The following is a 22,529-nucleotide window of genomic DNA, read 5'->3' on the forward strand; positions in this document are numbered from 1 at the left end:
AGCAAGGGAAGCGGAGTTTCCTTGTGTCGTGAGACATCATGTGGCCGAGAGAAGATCAGGGAGATCTCCCACAGATTGGAATATCCCATCACTGAGGGAAAAGAAAGTTCTCCTGTGTCCTGATGCACATCTTTAGTCATCAGCCAATGACACAAAGCATCTCTTTAGTTGATCACCATTCGACACTTTATGGGATCTTGCTCTGTAAACACTGTCTGCCCTGTATTCTACATTAAACAGAACTTCACTCTCCATGAAAGGTGCTATATAAATGTACATCTTTTTGAAAATTTACAGCTCAGGTCCTACGGAGCAGGGAATTTAAAGTTTTGGGATTCAGTTGGATGGAATGCTCTGGAGAACCCTGATCAGACAAAGAGAGTGTTACAGATGATCCTGGAAGGGAGAGTTCCCAAAGGAATGAAAGTGAGTTTCCTCTGTACTTCACATTTTTGATTTACACCTCCTACTAAACACTGAACAACCTCGGAGAGAGAAGGGAGAAATGGCCCCAAGAAAAGTTGATAGAAGGACCATGATTCTGAAGACTGGGTCCATGATCCATTCGGGATGAAGCTATAACCAAGGCTGACAGTGGGAGGCACTCTGTAAAAGAAGTTACACAGAAATAACAAACAAAGAGTAACACTGGAGAACACAGTGACAGAGATTAGTCCCGGAGTTACACACAGGGACACGGTGACCGAGATTAGTCCTGGAGTAACACACAGAGACACAGTGAAAGAGATTAGTCCAAGAGTAATACATGGTGACAGAGATTAGTGCTGAAGTAACACGGGGAGACAGTGACAGAGATTAGACCTGGGTCAACACACGAGGACACAGTGACTGCGATTAGTCCTGGAGTAACACACATGGACACAATGATATGGATTAGTCCTGGAGTAACACACAGGGACACGGTGACAGAGATTATTCCTGGAGTAACACACTGGGACACAGTGACAGAGATTAGTCCTGGAGTAACACACAGGGACACAGTGACAGAGATTAGTCCTGGAGTAACACACTGGGACACAGTGACAGAGATTAGTCCTGGAGTAACACACGGGGACACAGTGACAGAGATTAGTTCTGGAGTAACACACGGTGACACTGTGATAGATATTTGTCAGGGATTCCACACCCCGCTGCCTGGCATCTCACTGCTGACTGTCCCCACATCACCTGCCCTTTACACAATGTTGGGACACGTTGAGCTCTTGTCCACGTGAGGGGGGACTGAGTGTTGTGCTGACATCCTCCACATGGTGCAGGTCAGGAGACAGAGCAGTGATGGAGACATAGATCAATCCCAGCAACACATGACCCCAGCATCCGCTCCACTGCTAGTGAAGGTCACAGGGTCACCTGCCCCAATGATGGTCCGACCCCTGCTCCAACTCACCTAGAGCAGCTCCTCCTTGTCTCCCACCAGTTGCCTTCTGCTGGCATCCATTATAAGCCAACAACTCCACCGTGTGGGGTTTGATGTTGGAATTCTGTGTATGGCCATGAAATCTTGTCTTACTTCCAAACTGATGTGAGAACAGACACTCAGGAGTCAATGGCCATGGGCCAACAGAAGAAGGGTGTTGAGGTCCAGACTAGATCATTTCTGCTTTCAGAATGGAGGAGAAGGCTGGGGTTAGTGTTTACCCTTGTAGGAGTTTGTGAATAAAATATTCAAGCATCGTTTTATGTGCTTAACAAAATTTGAAGTCCTTTACTTCCATTACAGAAAACCAACAAGCAGTCGCCTTAAATTGATGTTTGTGAATCATGCAGAACAGTTTCTATGATGAACAATATGTGCCATCTGTCACCCATTACATTCCCCTACACTCTGTTCCTGTTCCTGTTCTTATCTCTCTTCATTCGTCAAAGCCACCATCCCCGGATCAGTCTGGTCAGCCATTGCTGCAATCCTTCCTTGGGTAAGGAATCCTGAACTGTGCACAAGCCTCACCAGGACCCGATAGAATTGGAGCAAGTCGTCTGTACTACTGTGTGACACAGTGATGGAGCAGTTAGTAGTGCTGCCTCACAGATCCAGTGTTTCCGATTCCATCCCAGCCTCTGGAGCTGTCTGTGTGGTGTTTGCATGTTCTTCCTGTGATGATGTGGGTTTCCCCCCTGATGATCCTGGTTTCCGGCTCCCACATCCCAATGATGTGCAGGTCATTGGGTCAGTCTGCTGCTGTCATTCCCAGTGGGTTGTCAGAGTGGTGGGGAGATGATGGGGAGATGAGAGAAGGATGCACTGACTAAGGGCTAGCATAGACTAGACTGGCTGAATGGCTGATGGAAAATAACATGAACAAAATCTGCTGAAGGTATCACTTACCTTCCTATCACCCAGTAACCTGGATACAATACACACGATTGTCTCTCCCACATTACTGATGGAGACTGAACAACTCACACTCCTCAGGATTAAATTTCCCATCAGTTTACACACTGACCAACCATCTGTATCATCCTTCAGTGTGAAGGACCAAACAGTTTCTGAATCCTCTGAAAACTTTGTTATCACGTTCCGACATTTCGGTAAAAATGCTGACATTTTAGATAGTACAAGGAACTGAGTATTGAAGAGCTCAGTGTAAATTCCAAAACAGCTCGTGGGGACAGAGTGGACTCACAATGAAAGGAACTGAAAAGTAACAGTGAACTGGGGACAGCAACTTTCCCATCTGGAGATTGACAGGGTTAGAGAAATCCCACTGATCCCTGAAGCAAGAGTGAGGTCAGAGCCCATCTGGATCTCAGTAGATCAGTGACTCTGATCTCTGGGCTTTGTCTGATGGGACTTGTCCCTCCAGTCAGTGTTCACCTCAGTGCTGAGTGATTGTGATCATCAGTGTTCTTGCTGCTGCCTCCGTAACCAGTTCTTCATTGTCTCACTTAGTTAAACAGTTTCAACCCTGACTCGGATGTTGCCAACTATCCTGTTATTCCGGAAAATGTAATTCACGGTGTCGCATTCATTTTTGACATGAACACTGTAGACAGCATCAGTGAGGAACAAATAAATGCATTTAAGGAGTTACAGACAATTGTGGCACAGAAATGTAAGTGTTTTCTTTTGCTCTGTGTAACCATTGTCACCATGATGTGGTAGATTGATAATGATATCTTGATTACCTTCCTCTTCCAGATATTTACAGGGTTGTGATTGGGACCAAGTTTGAACTACTAGGGATACAAGAGGATGACCATGAGCAAATTTATGAATACAAGCCACTGCAGAACAAGGTAATGATCTCACCGATGTCTTGTGCAACTGTAATGTGACATCCCAACTCCTGTACTGATGAAGTAAGTGAGGCAAACACCACCTTCACCGGCTTCTCTATCTGTGTCACCACTTTCAGGAAACCATGATCTTCTATCCCTCGGTCTCTCTGTTCTTCAGTCAGTGATGTGTTTTCCATGTTGTGGTGTGGGAAACACAGCAGCCAAACTGTGCACAGCAAGATTCCACTGATAAATGACAAGGAACTGTTTCTCTGCTTATTCACCCAGAATTTGATGCATAACTTGTCATCACCCTGAGGAGTTTATAAGTACATTAATACCCCTGTCCTTCCTCTCTCTCAGTTTACGATGTTGTCAGACTTGACTGGGATGGAGAAGCGTTCCATGTTTGTGGTTTCGAATCAATGGAGAGGTGATCAGATCGAGATGATCAAATGCATCCTTGCCCTGTCCGCTCTGGATAATATGATCAGAAACATCGACAAGTTTCTCAAAGTGACGAAGTAATGGCTACACCTGACCTTGTACAGAACTGTTGAACTGATCCTGTTTCAGGAGCATAGTCAACGTTTTAGCCTGCTTTAGAGGCTCACATCTGTAAATCTGTTGTGTGAAGGAGATTGAAAGCTGAGGACTTTTCAATTATATAGATACAATGTTTCAGAACTTCACACAAATTTCCTGACTCCAAAATAAAGACAGTTTGAAATCAGGTTTACTGTTGTTGATTAATATGACCTGAAATTTATTGTTTTTCACCAGCAGTACAATGCAAAGGTGTAAAGTTACTATAAATTATAGAATACTCTACTACAGCTCAGAAACTGGCCCTTCTGCCCATCTAGTCTGTGCTGAACTGTTATTTGCTGATCCAGTTTACCACATCATCAATGAAACTGTTAATATACTGTAGATAACAAACAATAATGGACCCAACACTGATCCCTGTGGTACACCACCAGTCACAGGCCTCCTGTCAGGGAAGCAACCATCTGATACTAACCTCTGTCTTCTCCAGCTAAACCAATGTTGAGTCCAGTTTACTACTGAATGCCAAGCAACTGAACCTTCTGGACCAGCCTCCCATGCAGGACTTTATCAAGGCATTGCTAAGGTCCATGTGGACAGTCCATGTTCACTGCCTTTCCTTGTAACCTCCTTGAAGAACTTTGCAAGATTTGTGAACCACCACTCACCACACACTAAGCCTTTTGACAAACCCAAATCAGGCCCTGTCTGTCCAAATACTTAAATATCTTGCCAATTAGAATAGCTTCCAATAATTTACCTTGGCATCAGGCTTATTGGCCTATAATTTCCCATCTTATCGTTAGATTAAATTACAAAAATAGATCAAGTGCAAAATAAAAGCAATGGTAGTGTTTACGGACATTCAGAAATCTGATGGCAGAGCAGAAGAAGCTGTTCCTGAAGTTAAATAATCATCATTATCAGGTGCCATGCCCAGTTTGAGCTTTGACTGCCATGGCCCACACACACCTGTTTTGGTTCAAGTGGATCAATTCATTGGTAACACTCACAACACGCTGGAGGAACTCAGCAGGTCGGGCAGCATCCGTGGAAAAGATCGGTCGATGTTTCAGGCCGGAACCCTTCGTCAGGACTGAAGAGGGAGGGGGCAGAGGCCCTATAAAGAAGGTGGGGGGAGGGTGGGAAGGAGAAGGCTGGTAGGTTCCAGGTGAAAAACCAGTAAGGGGAAAGATAAAGGGGTGGGGGAGGGGAAGCAGGGAGGTGATAGGCAGGAAAGGTGAAGAAAGAATAAGGGAAAACACGATGGGTAGTAGAAGGAGGCAGAACCATGAGAGAGGTGATAGGCAGCTGGGGGAGGGGGCAGAGTGACATAGGGATAGAGGAAGGGAGGGGGAGGGAATTACCGGAAGTTGGAGAATTCTATGTTCACACCAAGGGGCTGGAGACTACCTAGACGGTATATGAGGTGTTGCTCCTCCAACCTGAGTTTAGCCTCATCATGGCAGTAGAGGAGGCCATGTATGGACATATCTGAATGGGAGTGGGAAGCAGAGTTGAAGTGGGTGGCTACTGGGAGATCCCGTCTGTTTTGGCGGACGGAGCGGAGGTGCTCGACGAAGCGGTCCCCCAATCTGCGTCAGGTTTCACCGATGTAGAGGAGGCCGCACCGGGAGCACCGGATGCAATAGATGACCCCAACAGACTCACAAGTGAAGTGTTGCCTCACCTGGAAGGACTGTTTGGGGCCCTGAATGGTGGCGAGAGAGGAGGTGTAGGGACAGATGTAGCACTTGCGCTTACAGGGATAGGTGCCAGATGGGAGATCCGTGGGGAGGGACGTGTGGACCAGGGAGTTGCGGAGGGACCGATCCCTACGGAAGGCGGAAAGGGGTGGAGAGGGAAAGATATGCTTAGTGGTGGGGTCCTGTTGAAGGTGGCAGAAGGTACGGAGGATAATGTGTTGGATCCGGAGGCTAGTGGGGTGGTAGGTGAGGACAAGGGGAACTCTGTCCCTGTTGTGGTGGCAGGAGGATGGGGTTAGAGCCGAAGTGCGGGAAATGGAGGAGATGCAGGTGAGGGCATCATTGATGACAGCAGAAGGGAAGCCAGGATCCTTAAAGAAGGAGGACATTTGAGATGTCCTGGAACGGAAAACCTCATCCTTGGAGCAGATGTGGTGGAGACGGAGGAACTGGGAATAGGGAATGGCATTTTTGCATGTGGCGGGGTGGGAAGAGGTATAGTTGAGGTAGTTATGAGAGTCAGTGGGCTTGTAGAAGATGTCAGTGGACAGTCTGTCTCCAGAGATGGAGACCGAGAGATCGAGAAAGGGGAGAGAAGTGTCCGAGATAGGCCAAGTGAATTTGAGGGCTGGGTGGAAATTAGAAGTAAAGTCGATGAAATTGATGAGCTCAGCATGGTTGCAGGAAGCAGCACCAATGTAGTTGTCAATGTACCGAAGGAAAAGTTGGGGTGCAGTACCAGAATAGGTTTGGAGCACAGACTGCTCCACATAACCAATGCAGAGGCAGGCGTAGCTGGGGCCCATGCGAGTTTCCATAGCTACACCCTTAGTCTGAAGAAAGTGGGAAGAGCCAAAAGAGAAGTTATTGAGTGTGAGAACCAGTTCCGCCAACCGGAGGAGGGTAGCGCTGGTGGGGAACTGGTGAGGTCTATTATCCAGGAAGTAGCGGAGGGCTTTGAGGCCTTCTTGATGGGGAATGGAGGTGTATAAGGATTGGACATCCATAGTAAAAATGTAGCGGTTGGGACCGGGGAACTGGAAGTTATTGAAGAGGTGGAGGGCATGGGATGTATCGCGGATGTAGGTGGGGAGAGACTGAACTATGGGTGACAAAATGGAGTCCAGCTAGGCAGATACAAGTTCGGTGGGACAGGAGCAGGCAGAAACCATGGGTCTACCGGGACAGTAAGGTTTGTGGATCTTAGGGAGGAGGTAAAACCCAGCCGTACGGGGTGTGGGAATTATGAGTTTAGTGGCTGATGATGGAAGGTCTCTGGAGTCGATAAGGGCGTTGATGGTCCGGGAGACAATGGTTTGATGTTTTTTGGTGGGGTCCTGTTCCAGGGGTAAGTAAGAGGAGGTGTCAGAGAGCTGCTGTTTGGCCTCAGTAAGGTAGAGGTCCGTCCGCCAGACTACTACAGCACCACCTTTGTCGGCGGGTTTGATGGTGAGATTGGGATTAGTGCGGAGAGAGTGGAGGGCAGTGTGTTCAGAGGGAGTGAGGTTGGAACAGGAGAGAGGAGTGGTGAAGTTGAGACAGTTGATGTCTCGGCAACAGCTGGAGATAAAAAGATCAAGTGCAGGTACAAGGCCCAGGCGGGGTGTCCAGGAGGAGGAGGAGGGTTGAAGTCGGGAGAAGGGGTCCTCAGTTGGGGGAGGGGAATCCTTGCCAAAGAAGTAGGCTCAGAGATGTAGGTGACAGAAGAAGAGTTCAGTGTCATGGCAGGCACGGAACTCACTGAGGTGTGGACGGAGAGGGACAAAAGTGAGGCCCTTGCTAAGGACAGAACGTTCTGCCTCAGAGAGGGGAAGGTCAGAGGGGATGGTGAAGACATGGCAAGGGTTGGAGCTGGGATCAGAGGAGGGTGAAGAGTGGGAGGTCTCAGGAGGAAGGGGGGATTGGGATGTTCAGGGAGAGCGGTGTTAGGGGAGGATGAGGGATCAGAGGAATGGAGGGGTGATGAGGAGTAGAGGGAAGGTTGGGAGTCGCGGGGAGGAAAGAGGGTAATGGGGGAATCAGACGGGCGGTAGGACCCAGCAATTCATTAGTATTCATTTCCAGTTCTCTGGCTGCTATCTCCATCATCATGTCTTTGTCTTCCTCTTGTTTTCTTGCCTTCCCATAATTACCGTGCATTCTAACTCCTCTTTCCTAATCACATGTCCAATGACTTTATGTTGCCTTTTTATGATCTCATACATTATTTCTCTTTTTGTGTTTGCTCTGTTCATGACATCCTCATTAGATATTCGTTTCGTCTATGATATTTTTTGCATCCTCCTCAAAAATGACATTTCTGCTGCTACAATTCATTTCCTCATGTTACTAGATATTGTCCAACATTCTGTGCCATATAACATAACTGGATAAACATAACATTTCAGTACTCTGAGGCGGGTTGTCATGCCTAGTTTAGTATTGGTCAGTATACTCTTCATTCTCGTAAAGGTGTCTTTTGCCATCCTTATTCTTCTTTTGATGTCCATGTCACACCTGCCATCTGATGTCACCCAGCTTCCTAAGTAGCTAAAGTTCTTTACTTGTTTTATGTCTTCCCCATTTATTTTCAGCCTACAGATAGGATTCTCCTTCTTTTTGGATATCACCATACATTCTGTCTTTTTGCAATTGATAGAAAGACCCATTTTTGCACTTTATTCAACAATTATATCAATTAAGTTTTGAAGTTCTTCCACCGTACTTGCAAATAACACAATGTCATCTGCATATCTGAAATTATTGATGTTTTCACCACCAACTTTGATTCCCAAGATGTCTCTTATTTTTTGTAATATTATTTCACTGTACACATTAAATAAATCAGGGGAGAAAACATACCCTTGTCTAACGCCTCTCTTGATTTTCGTAAACGGACTCACTTCTCCATCTGTTCTTACAGCGGCAGTTTGTTCCCAGTACAGATTTCTGATTAGGCAGAGGTCTTTCGAATCTAGATTTAGAGTTTTCTGTAGTATTTCAAATAACTTATTGTGCTTCACTTTATCAAATGCTTTTGTGTAGTCGATAAAACAAGCAAATCTTTTTGCACTTGAATAGCTCGTTCTGATAGTATCCTTAACATCAATATTGCATTTCTTGTACCTTTGTCTTTCACAAAACCCCATTGTTCTTTGCCTATTTCAGCTTGTATCTTATTTTTAGCTCTTGTCATTAAAATTCTTAGAAGTGTCTTGCTGATATGACTCATTAAACTTATGGTCCTATGTAATTCATATTCTATTGCTCCAGCTTTCTTAGGAAGAGTGATAAATACTGATTTTTTCATCTCTTCTGGTATTATTCCAGTCTTATAAATGTCATTGATTAAATCAGTAATTTTTTTCAGTTCCATAATCTTCAAGGGTGATAATTTGTTCTATTACTAACTCATCAGGACCTGCTGCCTTTCCTTTCTTCATCTTATTTATTGCATTATGAACTTCAGATTTTAAAATACTCGGACCTTCAATGTTTTTCTTAATTTCTGGTTTTTCGCCTCGATTGTCTTCAAACAATTCCTGAATATACTCAGTCCAGCTGTTCATAATCTCATCTTTTCTCATGATAATGGTATCGTCCTTTGCTTTCAAAAATCCGCCTGAAGAACAGAAGAGCTTTTCACCAGTGATATTCTTGATTTGTTGATGTAACCTTTTTGGATCAGTAATAGGGATTCTTTCTACTTGCTCACATTCCTGGTTTAACCATTCTTCTTTGGCTTTTTGAAATAAGCTGTTTCTGAAGTTAAATATGTAGTGCAGAGAGAAACAAAGTAGTGAGGTGATGTCAGGGGTGCAACATCTATTCAAGGTCAATATCATTGATGGTCCTTCGTGATGGATGCTGCTCTCTTGGAGATGTCCTCAGGGGTGGGGAGTGAGTGTTGTCCCTGTGACAGAGTGGCTGAATCTACAGCCCTCTGCAGCATCTGTGCATCAGAGCCTCCATACTGTAGGGAAAGAGTTACACTTCATTCCTCTTTGACAGTTTATAAGGCAAAAGGGAGTTAGTATAGAATGTGGGAATGTTTTGAGAAAGTACAAGGGAACCAGTCCACAGCAAGGTTTTGAGAAGTTAGCGTGAATACCAGTCTACAGCCGTGAGAGTAGATATGGTGAGAAGCATATTTGTCTGGGAAAATATCGGAGTGAAGGGTCTTAAAGGGTATAAAATGTGGCAAATTCTTTGTGCATGTGGGAAACGTCTCTTGGGCTGGGTCACAACTAGTGCTGAGAGAGAGAGAGAGAGAGAGAGAGAGAGAGAGAGAGAGAGAGAGAGAGAGAGAGAGAGAGGAGGGAGAGAGAGAGAGAGGAGGGAGAGAGGGGGCTGTGTGGGGAGAGAGAGACAGAGACAGTGATGAGGGGAGGGGGAGGAGAGAGTGAGAGTCAGAGAGAGAAAGAGAGAGAGAGAGAAGATTAAATGAACTAGCCAATAATATAAACAGGTATCAGAAGTATTTGCAGTTATATAAAGAGTTAGAGAGTGGCGAGAGTGCCTATCAAACTGCTGGAAAATGACACCGGTGAGGTCTTTGTGGGGGCAAAGAAATTGTGGACAAAGTCAATAAGCATTTTGCATCAGTGTTCACTGTGCAACACAACAGCAGCGTGCCAGAAATTCGAGAGTGTCAGGGAGCAGAAATGCATGTGGCCACTTACTGAAGAGAAGGTGCTTGGGAAGCTGATAGGTCTGAACCCAGGGTAATGAAAGAGGCAGCTGAAGGGACTGTGGAGGCACTTGTAGTGACCTTTCAGTAATTACTCGATTCCGGAATAGCTCAAGGACTGGAAATGTCACTCCATTCTATAAGAAGGAAGGGAGGTAAAGATAGGAAATGATATGTCAGATAACGTGACCTCAGTGGTTCAAAGTTCAAGGTACAAGTTTAATTGTTTTTCAACCATGCATGAAACCCATGAATACAGTCAAACAAAACAGCATTACCCCAGGGCCAAGGTGAACAACACAGCACCAACAGTCACACACAGCACTAGCACATATTGAACATTTAAGACATCAGTAAAAATTTATAGTCCGAGATCCTAAGTCCATGAACGTTACAGCAGTCTGCAATCGAAGACGATACAGCTTCCTGCCAAGCGAACTCCTGGAGGCAGCACCGACTCCAGCTTGCATGCTGTACCACAGCGTCTCCAGTGGAGCACACTGACTCCGACGGCTCTCTCCTGTGTGGCTGTCAGCAGGCGGCACTCCAGCTTGAGGCCTAGTCCTTGCTATGACTGAGGCCTCTCAGTTCCCCCGCCCCCATTCACCAATAAATCAGTGAATTAGACTGTCAGCGTTCCACATTAACAATGTTCAGCAGGATCTTGTGATCATTAGAAAAGCGACTAAGACAATCACTCACTGTTAGATTGCACACTGCTTTCACACACTGATGCTTCCCTGACACAAGCAGCAGTATGGTCTGTATCGTACAATTCTATCGGTTTCTCTGCCAATGAGCAACTCACTGATGGGGTAGGTCTGCAGTATTTGATGTTCTTAATGCCCATCAGGGTTTTGCAATTGTAACAAATACGTTAAAAAGGACAATAACACCTTTGGTTGATCTCATAGAAGCCACTGTGATCGAACATGCCGGGAAGATGTTGGAGTCCATTATTAAGGACGAGGACTCAGGGTACTTAGAGGAACTTGATAAAATAGGACGAGGTCAGCATGGTTTCCTTAAGAGAAAATCTTACCTGACAAATTTGCTAAAATTCTTTGAGGAAATAACAGGCAGGATAGACAAAGGAGAGTCAGTGGACGCTGTTTACTTGGGATTTCAGAAGGCCTTTGACAAGAAAAAAGTGAGACTCCGGACTTGAACTCACAACGAGTCATTTACAAGATCAGTGCTCTAACCCTTGAGCTATGGAGTCTCAAATTTGAATCCCATTTCCCATTCTCAGTCCCATTCCGAAATGCCTATATTTTAATTCCACTTACCATTCTCATTCCGATATGTGGGCCGATACTCACTTGAGTTTAGAAGAATGAGGGGAACTTTCCAGAAGTAGACCCATGGAGTGAGCTGTACTTTGGCGTCTCTCCATATCTTTTACCTTTTTACATGTAACCATTCCTATTTACTTCACCTATACCTACACTAAACGATTTATATTACAAATATATCATCGAACTTCGACTTTTACTTACTGAAAATGCTTACCAGAGGACGAGAAGTTAAAAACGGAAAGGGTCCCAGCGGGAACGGAAAAAAAGATGGTGATCCTGGAACATCAAAGGAAGCTCCGATAACTATGGAATTAATGAAGAAACTTCTAGAAGATACAGTTAATCAAAGACTCACCACAATTGAAGGAGTTTTGAAAATGATGCAAGAGGATTCAAAATTATTCAGACGTGAAATCGATCAACGATAAGCTAGAATCTCAGAACTAGATGAAGATGGCCGCAAAAGGGATCGAAAAATCGAAGCCCTTGAAAAATGTTTAACTTCGGTAACTCAACAGTTAAAACATTATCAAGCTAAGACTATTGATCTTGAAAATCACTCTCGACGACAGAACTTGCGAATAATCGGTTTTCCTGAAGATGTTAAGACGGGAGATCCTACCAAATATTTCTCTAAATTGCTAACGGATGTGTTCGGTCCCGATATAGTGGAGAAGCCCCCACTATTAGATCGCGCACACTGTACTTTTCGCTTTAAACCGGAGAAATTGGCCAGACTGAGACCAATCACCATTCGGTTTCATTATGTCCATGATCAGGAACGAGTGATTTGAGCTACTCAGCAGAAAGGCTTGCCCGAGTTTCAAGATTTTAAGTTCTGAATTGTCGAAGACTACAGCCAAGATATATTGAAAAAACGAATGGCTTTTAAACCACAGATGTCAGAATTTTATCGTCAGGACCATAAAATAGCGTAACTGTTTGCAGCCTGTTTGAGAGTTGTTATGCCGGACAATTCTCATAGCCTGTTTAAAACTCCGATGGAAGCCCAAATTTTCCTTAACAATCTGTCTCCCTCTGCGAAGGATTAATTAATGTATCGTTTTTTCCTTCCTCACCTTTGATTTGTTTTTTTTCCATTTCCTTTCTTTTTAAAGGAAAAAAGAGTTAATATTTAGTTTGTAAAAGTAGAACTTTATACTTTGCGGGTTTTTGCCTTGATCTTGCACTGTAGGTACACTCTATATTGTTAAATGATAGTATGCTTTTCTGTTAGTGATCTTGTATATCTCACTCTTAATATTTTTGTTTTCTTTTTGAAAGTTATTTAGTTACAATTTTAATGCTTGTTTTCTTTCTGAAATGTTACTGGAGTATTATATTTTAAGATGGTGGATTGTTTTCTTCTTCCCAGAATCCTCTCTTTTTTTTAAACGTCACTTCCGATCATTTATATACGAAAAATTAATAATATGATCTGGCGCTTGATTTTTTGTTTTGAAATTTGAGTAAGAAGTAACTATTCTATGCTTGTAATTGTTGTAAGCTTTCTCTTACCGTTATAGTAACTTTTTTTTACTTCTTTGAATATGAGTGGTAATTCTTATGATAAACATATTTCTTTTGGGTTGCCTTCTGGAAAGATGTGGTTAGAATTAGCTGTAGATTTAGCACTGGCCAGTATCTGGCTTTTTTCTGGGTTTTTGCAGGAGGAGAGGGTATTCTTATTCTTATTTTTGATTTATTTTTGCTCTTTAAACGGGCTGACCTGAAACCATCAAAATGTCCGAGATGTTGTAACTTCCGGTTCCTCTTTGGACCTTTTTGCCTCTTCCGGGGTCATGAGTTTGTACTCTGGTTAACCCTTTACATACCTTATGCTTGAGCTCATTACGATGGATAAGATTATTAATTTGGTTTCTTGGAATACAAATGGTTTAAACCACCCGATTAAACGGAAGAAAATTTTTAAAGTATTCCACAGGATGAATGCTCACGTTATCTTTATACAAGAATCTCATGTCCGGAAAGAGGATAATCAGCATTCTTTTAAGATTCTGGAAGTGTTACAGTACCACTCGAATTCACAGGCCAAAGTAAAAAGGCGTTTCTATTTTTATAGTTCCGTCAATTTCATTTCTGCACCATGAGACAATTTCAGACCTGAATGGCAGATTTTTGTTAATTACTGGTTTGTTATTTAACAAAAAAGTTTTTCTGCTTAATGTTTATGCCCCAAATGTTGACTGTCCCAATTTTTTTTAAGAATCTCTTTACATCTCTTCTTAATTTAAATGACTATATGTTGATTATGGGTGGAGATTTCAATTGTTGTTTAAATCTTTTGATAGATAGATCCATGTCCAATCAATTACCTCTGAATAAATCAGCTACCCTTACTAACTCTTTTATGACCGACTCTGGAATCTCAGAAATTTGGAGATTCTTCCATCCAAATGAAAAAGAGTTCTCATTTTTTTCACATGTATATCAGCACTATTCAAGAATTGACTATTTTTTTTATCGATCATCAATTAATTCCTCTTGTTACTGGTTGTGAATATGATTCCATTGCTGTTTCTGATCATGCACCATTGAAATTATCTATTAAGTCAAGGGGTACATTTACTAATTCTAGACAATGGCAATTTCATACCACTTTGCTGCAAGACTCGGATTTTGTCAGGTTTATTGAGGAATAGATTAATTTTTTCTTCACAACGAATTCTACAGAGGATACTTCCAGTGGGACATTATGAGATACTTCGAAAGCATATATTTGTGGATAAATTATATCATATACTGCTGGATTAAAAAAACAAACTAATAATGAAATACTTAAACTAGTTGACAAGATTAAAGAAATTGATGAGAAATATTTCTATAGCCCCGAATCAGGAGCTTTATAAACAGAGAGTTGAACTTCAAATGGAACATAATCTCTTACTATCATCTTCCATTGAAAGTCAATTAATCAAAACTAAGAGTCAATTCCATATACATGGTGATAAAACTGGGAAACTATTGGCTAATTAATTGAAATCGGCCTCGGATAAATGACAGATTCTTAAGATTCGTAAACAAGATGGCACTTTGACGGTTGACCATGACGAGATACATAAATCCTTTCAAGAATATTATACCTCCCTATATCAATCAGAATTTCCTGATGACTCCACTATAAAGCATGAATTTTTAAAGAAATTGAATATTCCAAAATTATCATCTAATAAATGCTCAAAACTAGAGTGGAGATGGGAGGAGGAGATAGCAGCGTGCCATGCGCGCGCAGCCCTCTGGTGAAAATGATATTGTGTTCATTAAATAGGGGCCGTGGACAATTCTGATTTGATGGAGACAGACATGAAAGCACAGAGGAACATCTGGAGAAATTTCTGAACCACAGGTTCGCTGCCGCTGTTACTGGGCGATCAAGAATCTTCCGAGGGAAGGTCCCAAAATCCCCGGCTTTGCCTGCTGTTGGCGACCAAGACTGAGGTCGAATCGTTCGGATAGAGATGGTTCTTGGTACTCGGTGTCGGAGAGCTGATCGAAGGCTCGAATTTTTCGGACGACTCAGAGTCGGACTGTGGTCGGGCATGGCAGGGAGAGATTTTCTTACTTCTCCCATCTGCGTGAGATGTAGGACCTTTGAGAGACTTTGAACTTTTTACTGTGCCAAGGACTGTTCTTCATCAAGTTATTGTATTGTTTTACTGTTGTAACTATATGTTATAATTATGTGGTTTTGTTAGATTTTTCAGTCTTGGTTTGTGCTGTGTTTTGTGATATCACACCGGAGGAAATATTGTATCATTTCTTAATACATGCATTACTAAATGACAATAAAAAGAGGACTGCATGTCTTCATAATCTAATCTAATCTAACCTAACTTGATATAGTAGAGGAAATAAAAAATGCTATTCTTTTGATGAACTTAGGTAAAGCACCTAGCCCAGTCAGATATACAGTAGAATTTTAAAAATTTTTCTCTACTACACTGACTCCTTGGCTATGTAGAGTTTTTAGGGATGCAGTATATATGGGTAAATTACCACAATCTTTTTATCGAGCTTCTATTTCCCTAATTCTCATAAAAGATATGGATCCTACTGAATGTGCATCTTACAGGCCTATATCTTTGCTGAATGTGGATTCTAAGTTTTTTTCTAAAATATTGGGAATGAGGTTGGGGAATGTATTACCTCAAATTATTTCTGCTGATCAGACTGGATTTATTAAAAATCGTTACTCTTTTTTTAATATTAGGAGATTAATGAATATTGTTTATACGCCTTCACCCAGAATTCCAGAATGTGTTATTTCATTGGATGCTGAGAAAGCTTTTGACAGAGTTGAATGGACATATTTATTTAACACCCTTGAGAAATTTAATTTTAGTTCTATATTTATATCTTGGATTAAACTGATATATCTCACTCCTTTGGCTTCGGTATTTACTAATAATCAAAGATCCCCTCTTTTTCATCTATTCCGTGGTACTAAGCAGGGCCGTCCTCTTAGTCCACTACTATTCGATATTGCTATTGCTATTCATGACTCCCCTAATGTATTTGGCATCACCCATGGAAATGAGACTCATAAATTATCACTATATGCAGATGATGTACTATTATACATTTCTAACCCAAGAAAATCTATTCCGGCAGTATTTTTTCTGGTTAGAAACTGAACCTAGGTAACAGTGAACTTTTCCTATTAAATATGCAGGTTCCCATTTACACAAACGTAGATATTCTGCATTTAGTGTGACTACTAATTATTTTACTTTTTTGGGAGTTAAAATTACTAAGAGACATAAGGATCTATTCAATTTCAACCTTTTACCGTTAATTAATCAGGTTAAACAACTGAGTACTAAGTGGTCCCCATTGTCTCGATCATTGATTGGCTGAATCAATGCTATTAAAATGATTATTTTACCTAAATTTTTATATTTATTTCAAATGATACCAATTTTTATTCCTAAATCCTTTTTTGATACTATTGATTCTAAAATTTCCTCTTATATATGGCAAAACAAAAATCCCAGGTTAAGTAAAAAATATTTACAGAAGTCCAAGAAAGATGGTGGTTTAGCACTGCCTAACCTAAGATTTTATTATTAGGCAATTAATATTCAGTATTTAATATTTTGGACACAAGATTGGAATATAACTCCAAGCCCATATTGGGTAAAGCTTGAAGGCCATTCTGTACAAGGGTTCTCTTTAGCTTCCATTTTAGGAACTTCACTTCCTTTTGTACAATCTAAATTGAATAAACAAATGGTTAATCCAATAGTTAAACATACATTGCGAACATGGTTTCAATTTCGTAAATTTTTTGGTTTGAACAAACTAAATGTTATCAAGTCCTATTATATCTAATTTCCTTTTTCAACTCTCAGTTCTGGACCAAGCCGTTTTGATATGGAAAATGAAAGGTATAACATGTTTTCGTGACTTACTTCTGGATAACTGTTTCATGTCTTTTGAGCAGTTATCTAAGAAATTTGATTTGCCTAGATCCCATTTTATTAGATGCTTACAAATAAGAAATTTTTAAAATACTACGTTGCCTACCTTTCCGACTTCATATCCTACTGATATCACTGATAAAATTTTAGGTTTAAATCCTCTCCAGAAGGGATTAATAGCAGTTATCTATGATATAATTATGAAATTACAGCTGGGTATATCTGATAAAATTAAAGATGAATGGGAAAGGGAACTTCAACTTTGTCTACCTATAGAGAAATGGGATAAAATTTTTCAATTAGTTAGTACTTCTTCTATATGTGCCAAACATACATTAATAGAATTTAAAGTTGTGCACAGAGCACATATGCCTAAAGATAAATTAGCCCGTTTTTTTCCCCATATAAACCCTACTTGTGATAGATGTCACTCTGATGTGGCTTCTTTAACTCATATGTTTTGGTCCTGTCCTCTCTTGGAAAATTATTGGAAATATATTTTTGATATTATCTCAACAGTTCTGTTTTGATTTAAAACCCCATCCTATTACGGCAATTTTTGGATTGCCGATGGTAGAACATAGATCTTGGTCTTCTTCAGCCAGTCGGATGATAGCAATTGTTACTCTAATGGCTAGAAGATCTACTTTGTTGAACTGGAAGGAAACCAATCCTCCTACTACATTCCAATGGTTTTCCCAAACTATATTAAGTTTAAATTTAGAAAAAATTAGAAGTGATATTTTTGATCCTTCGTTTAAATTTGAAGAAACTTGGAAACCATTTATTCAACATTTTCATATGATGTAATTTGACCTTTCCGAATCTTCTTTATTAACTTAAAATATATGAATAGAAGAGCGGAGTTGACGACATTTCTGAATGTGTTCGACTTAAGATAATGGTCTAGCCTTGTTTTGTTCTGTTTGCTTTTTTTGGGTTTAGTATTTAGTTCCTTTTTTTTCTTTTTTTTGGGGGGGGAGGTTTCTTTGTATATTTTTTAAAATTTCTTTTTCTTCTTTATGACTAATTTCATCATGAGTTTGGAAGTCTATTATACCTATGTTCTTTGAAAACTTTTCTGTATATGTTTGTTAATAATAAGAATATTCCAATCTCTTTGTATTAACATTGTTATTGTGTTAATAATTTTGAAAATTAATAAGAAGATTTAAAAAGAAAGAAAGAAGAATGAAGGAATCTTATTAAAACCTGTCAAATATGGAAAGGCCCAGATAGAGAGGATGTGAAGAGGATGACTCCTATAGTGGAGGAGTCGAAGACCAGAGGACACAGCTTCAGAAGTGAGGGATGTCCATTTAGAACTTAAATGAGGAGGAATTTCTTTAGACAGAGGTGGTGAATCTGTGGACTTCATTCCCACAGAAGGCTGTGGAGGCCAAGTCATTGGGTATATTTAAAGTGAAGGTTGAGAGGTTCTCGATTGGTAAGGGTATCAAAGGCCACAGGAAGAAGGAAAGATATGGAGTTGAGAGGGAAAATAAATCAGTCATGATGGAATGGCAGAATAGACTTGATGGACCAAATGGCCCAATTCTGTTCCTATGTCTTGTGGTCTTATGGTTATGGAGTTGGTCATTTACAGGAAACAACAGCCTCATGCTCACTGATCCCATGCCCATTTCTGCTCCTATGACTTATGGTTTCTTTAGAGATTTGTCTTACGTGGTTTGACTGCACAATATCTGTCAAATTTCTTACCTTGACTTGCTGCAACTTCCTCGTCAAACTTCCTTGCAATTTCATCAAAGAATTTCACATTGGTAAGACATGCATGAAGCCATGCTCGCTCCCCACAATCAACCCCTGCCTTTCCAAATGAAAGTATATCTTATCCCTCAGTGCTTTCCAGTGTATGTGAGGCTAGTAAGTCCATAATTAGCAGGGCTGTCCTGACAGCACTTCTTGAATAATCTGCAATATTTCCAGCCTTCCATTTTCCAGCACCTTACCAGAGAAGAGCGATGTTGGCCGAGGCCAAAGTGTGTCCTGGCTGACACCCAATCCAGCATTCCCATTGGTTCACTTCATGTCAACCAGCTGAAAGTTTCTCCTTCTCTTTGCAATCTTTAATGGTGGTTGGCAGACCAATGTAAGGCTCTTTACCGTCACCTACTGAGTGGCAATGTGGAGCAAAGAGACAGGATGTCATAAAGGCATGGCTGGGAACAGACCCAAGTGCAAGACACAGACACTGAAGTACTAGGGACAGGACTAGGATACAGGGCGATGGCAAGGACACGGACAGGAAAACCAGGAACCTGGAACAGGACTGGACAAAAGAGCTTGGAGCCCGGGCTTGGACTCCGAGCCAGAGACTGGACAAGGACCCAGTACCTGGGTCTTGCCTCTGGCTTGGACCCCAGAACTAGGCAAGGACGAGGTTTGGCAGGCAGGCAGGATGAGGCCAGAGTCTTCAGGCTTGAGGCTAGAGGTGAGGCTTGGCAGGGGGCAGGAGGCTAGAGACTTGGCTCGGTTTGGCAAGAGGCTAGAGGCAGGAGGCTGGAGTCTTCAGGCTTGAGGTTGGGGCAGGAGGCTGGAGTCTTCAGGCTTGTGGCTAGAGGCAGGAGGCTGGAGTCTTCAGGCTTGAGGCGAGGCTGGAGGTTGGAGGCTGGAGGCAGGAGACGAGGTGAGACTGGGCTGGAGGCTGAAAGCAGGAGACTTGAGATGAGGCTGGGCTGGAGGCTGGAGGCAGGAGACTTGAGGCGAGGCAAGGCTGGAGTCTTCAGGCTTGAGAATAGGCAGGCTCCTCCGGGGCAGGGCGCGGTTCACCACCCGACAGAGACATGGGACAGGAAGGGACAGAACCAACCGCAGCTAACGGCAAAGTGGCCTGGCTTACCCAACGGAGGCAAGGGACAGGAAGGAAGCTAGGTACAGGGGAGCTCCAGGACAAGACTGCAGGCGAGACGAGGCGAGAGTTACCAGCAAGGCAACGCAAGGTTTCAGGCAAGGCAAGGCGAGACGAGAACTTCAGGATAGGTGAGAGTTACCAGCAAGACAAGGCAAGGCTTCTGGCAAAGCAAGGCGAGGCGAGAACTTCAGGCAAGGTGAGAGTTACCGGCAAGACAAGTCAGGGCTACAGCGAGGAAACAGAAGGCAGAGGACAGGATACAATGAGTAAGGACAAGAACAATCCAGCCGCCATACCCGGGTCTCTGAAGGTATTTATGCAGCCAGCCCCTACGAGCATCAGCTGTCTCAATTAGCTCAACAAGAACAGAAACAGGGTAGATTGGAAAACCTGGAGCAAGGGTCGATGGACCGGACCGTGACCCAGAATACGGAATTCATGGACCGGACCATGACACAGGAAGTATACCCAATAAATCAACCCAATCCCCAAAAAAACTCAAATAATATCAAAAGGTCTGTTGCTTTTCAGAAAGTCAAACATGCACTCATATACACTGTGACGGCACTGAGATTCTAATAAACTCGGGTTTCAGCCCGAAACGTCGACTGCTGGTTTTCCATAGATGCTGCCTGGCCTGCTGAGTTCCTCCTGCATTTTATGTGTGTTTCTGAGATTCCCAGCATCAGCAGATTTTCTCTTGTCCATGTTATTCTGTCTGCTTCAAAGATCTCAATTTAGCAATTCGAAGTTTTGTTTGCACTTCATTCAAGCAACACCTGCTGCACTGTTTCTTAACAAGCACGCTCCCAACGAATGCCAGTGTTATGAATATTAATTCTGAACAAATAATTATTCAATCAAGTGTGTCCAATATGTAAATGTGTAAGTGTAACTTCTTCCCCCCTTTTATACCCATCTCCCAGTTGAGTTCCCACCATCCTTGTTTCTATCAATACCGTCCTTTCTTTCCTTATCGTAATTCTGTTGCCACAGTGATTGAATAGACTTTTTCATTATGGCTTTCATCTCCCCCTTATACAAAGGCACCACTACATTGACTGTATATCCTTAGTTTTAAGTGATTCCTTGGCAAAAATGTCTGCCACCTCGTTTTCTTCAATCTACTCTCGGGCAGGAGCTGTATGAAATGTACACACAGGCCTAGACCCTGAAGCCTCAACAAATATTGTCAACTCTCAAGAAGAACGTCTGGCCTACATTTTAAAATAGGTGTTTCAATAGATGTCAAAACTGGGAATGAATCAGAACAATGGAGGAGTGACAGAAGGGGGAACACTGAGACCAGAATTCACATTAAACAACACAATTGTGCCAATTCATTTCCCATCCAGTCAAAACTGAAGACCTGAAGACCACAGGGCTTCCAACACTCTACCAATATTGCCAGTACTGGATGACAACCTTTATATCCTCTTATGAGGCTTTATAAGGCACTGGTGAGGCTTCACCTCGAGTATTATGAACAGTTTTGGGCCCCTCATTTTAGAAAAGGTGTGCTGGCATTAGGGAGAGTCCAGAGGAGGTTCACAAGGATGATTCCAGGAATGAAAAGGTTATCATATGAGGAACGTTTGATGGTTCTGGGTCTGTACTCACTATAATTCAGAAGGATGAGGGGGTATCTCATTGAAACCTTTCGAATGTTGAAAGGCCTAGAGAGAGCAGATGTTGAAAGTATGTTTCCCATGGTGGGAGAGTCTAGGACAAGAGGGCACAGCCTCAGGATATAAGGGTGCCCTTTCAAAACAGAGATGGAGAGAAATTTCCTTTGCCAAAGGGTGGTGAATTTGTGGAGGCCAGGTTGGTGGGTGTATTTAAGACAGAGATTGATAGGTTCCTGATTGGACATGGCATCAAAGATTACGGAGAGAAGACAGGAAACTGGAATTGAGGAGGAAATTTTAAAAAAGGATTAGCCATGATTGAAAGTCAGAGCAGACTCGATGGGCCAGATGCCTTAATTCTGCTCCTATGTTTTATAGTCTTATAGTAACATAAATCATTGCTAACTGTAACCTGCATAGGTTCCCTAATATAAACTAGGATCTTCTTAGTGCAAGGGCTTTAGGTGGGACATGGTTTGTTAAGTGTATTGAGGAGGGTTTCATAGATCAATATATGTGTAGTCCAAAGAGAGGACGGGATGTACTGGACCTGGTGTTGGGTAATGATTCTGGCCAGAAAAGTGAGCTATCAGTGGGTGAGAAGTTCAGGAACAGCGACCACAACTCCTTAGCTATAGATAAGGATCGGTATGGTCCTTGCAGAAGAGTCAGGTAAATTACAAGGGCATTAGGCAGGAACGAAGAAGAGTTAATTGGAAACACATTTTTTATGGCAAGTCCACATCAGACATGTGAAGAGTGCTTAAAGATCAATTGCAATAAGTACAGGAACGGTATGATCCTGTTCGAAGGAACGATAGGGGTGGAAAGATAAGAGAACGTTGGATGTCCAGAGAAGTACATACAGCTTCCAAAGTTCAGATCAAATGGAGCACATGAAGAGTATAAAGAACCAATAAGAACTAAAGAATTGAATTAGAAAAGCCAGGAAGGGCCATGAAAAGTCCTTGGCAAGTAGATCATGATGAATCCCAAGGCATTCTCTGCGAACGTAGCAGGCCAGGCAGCATCTCTAGGAAGAGGTACAGTCGACGTTTCAGGCCGAAACCCTTCGTCAGGACTAACTGAAAGAAGAGCTAATAAGAGATTTGAAGGTGGGAGG

The 22,529-nt window shown here is 42.2% G+C and overlaps 1 protein-coding gene across 1 annotated transcript; it reads left to right on the plus strand.

The window, feature by feature from the left end:
* The first annotated feature begins 321 nt into the window (after positions 1 to 321).
* On the plus strand, positions 322 to 3,969 carry LOC134341196 (interferon-induced protein 44-like). The gene is made up of 4 exons (XM_063039017.1): positions 322 to 426; positions 2,912 to 3,074; positions 3,161 to 3,258; positions 3,604 to 3,969. Exons 1-4 carry the CDS (start codon positions 391 to 393, stop codon positions 3,766 to 3,768), a joined length of 462 nt encoding a protein of 153 aa, XP_062895087.1. The 5' UTR covers positions 322 to 390; the 3' UTR covers positions 3,769 to 3,969.
* Positions 3,970 to 22,529: the final 18,560 nt, after the last annotated feature.

Source organism: Mobula hypostoma (genome assembly GCF_963921235.1).
Source record: "Mobula hypostoma chromosome 8 unlocalized genomic scaffold, sMobHyp1.1 SUPER_8_unloc_4, whole genome shotgun sequence".
Classification (NCBI taxonomy): domain Eukaryota; kingdom Metazoa; phylum Chordata; class Chondrichthyes; order Myliobatiformes; family Myliobatidae; genus Mobula; species Mobula hypostoma.

Excerpts from the sequence above, each read along its gene's own strand:
- LOC134341196 (XM_063039017.1), top strand. The coding sequence starts at position 391 with ATGATCCTGGAAGGGAGAGTTCCCAAAGGAATGAAA. Across the intron at positions 427-2,911 it reads GAGTTCCCAAAGGAATGAAA|TTAAACAGTTTCAACCCTGA; the intron begins GTGAGTTTCCTC and ends TGTCTCACTTAG. Across the intron at positions 3,075-3,160 it reads GACAATTGTGGCACAGAAAT|ATATTTACAGGGTTGTGATT; the intron begins GTAAGTGTTTTC and ends TTCCTCTTCCAG.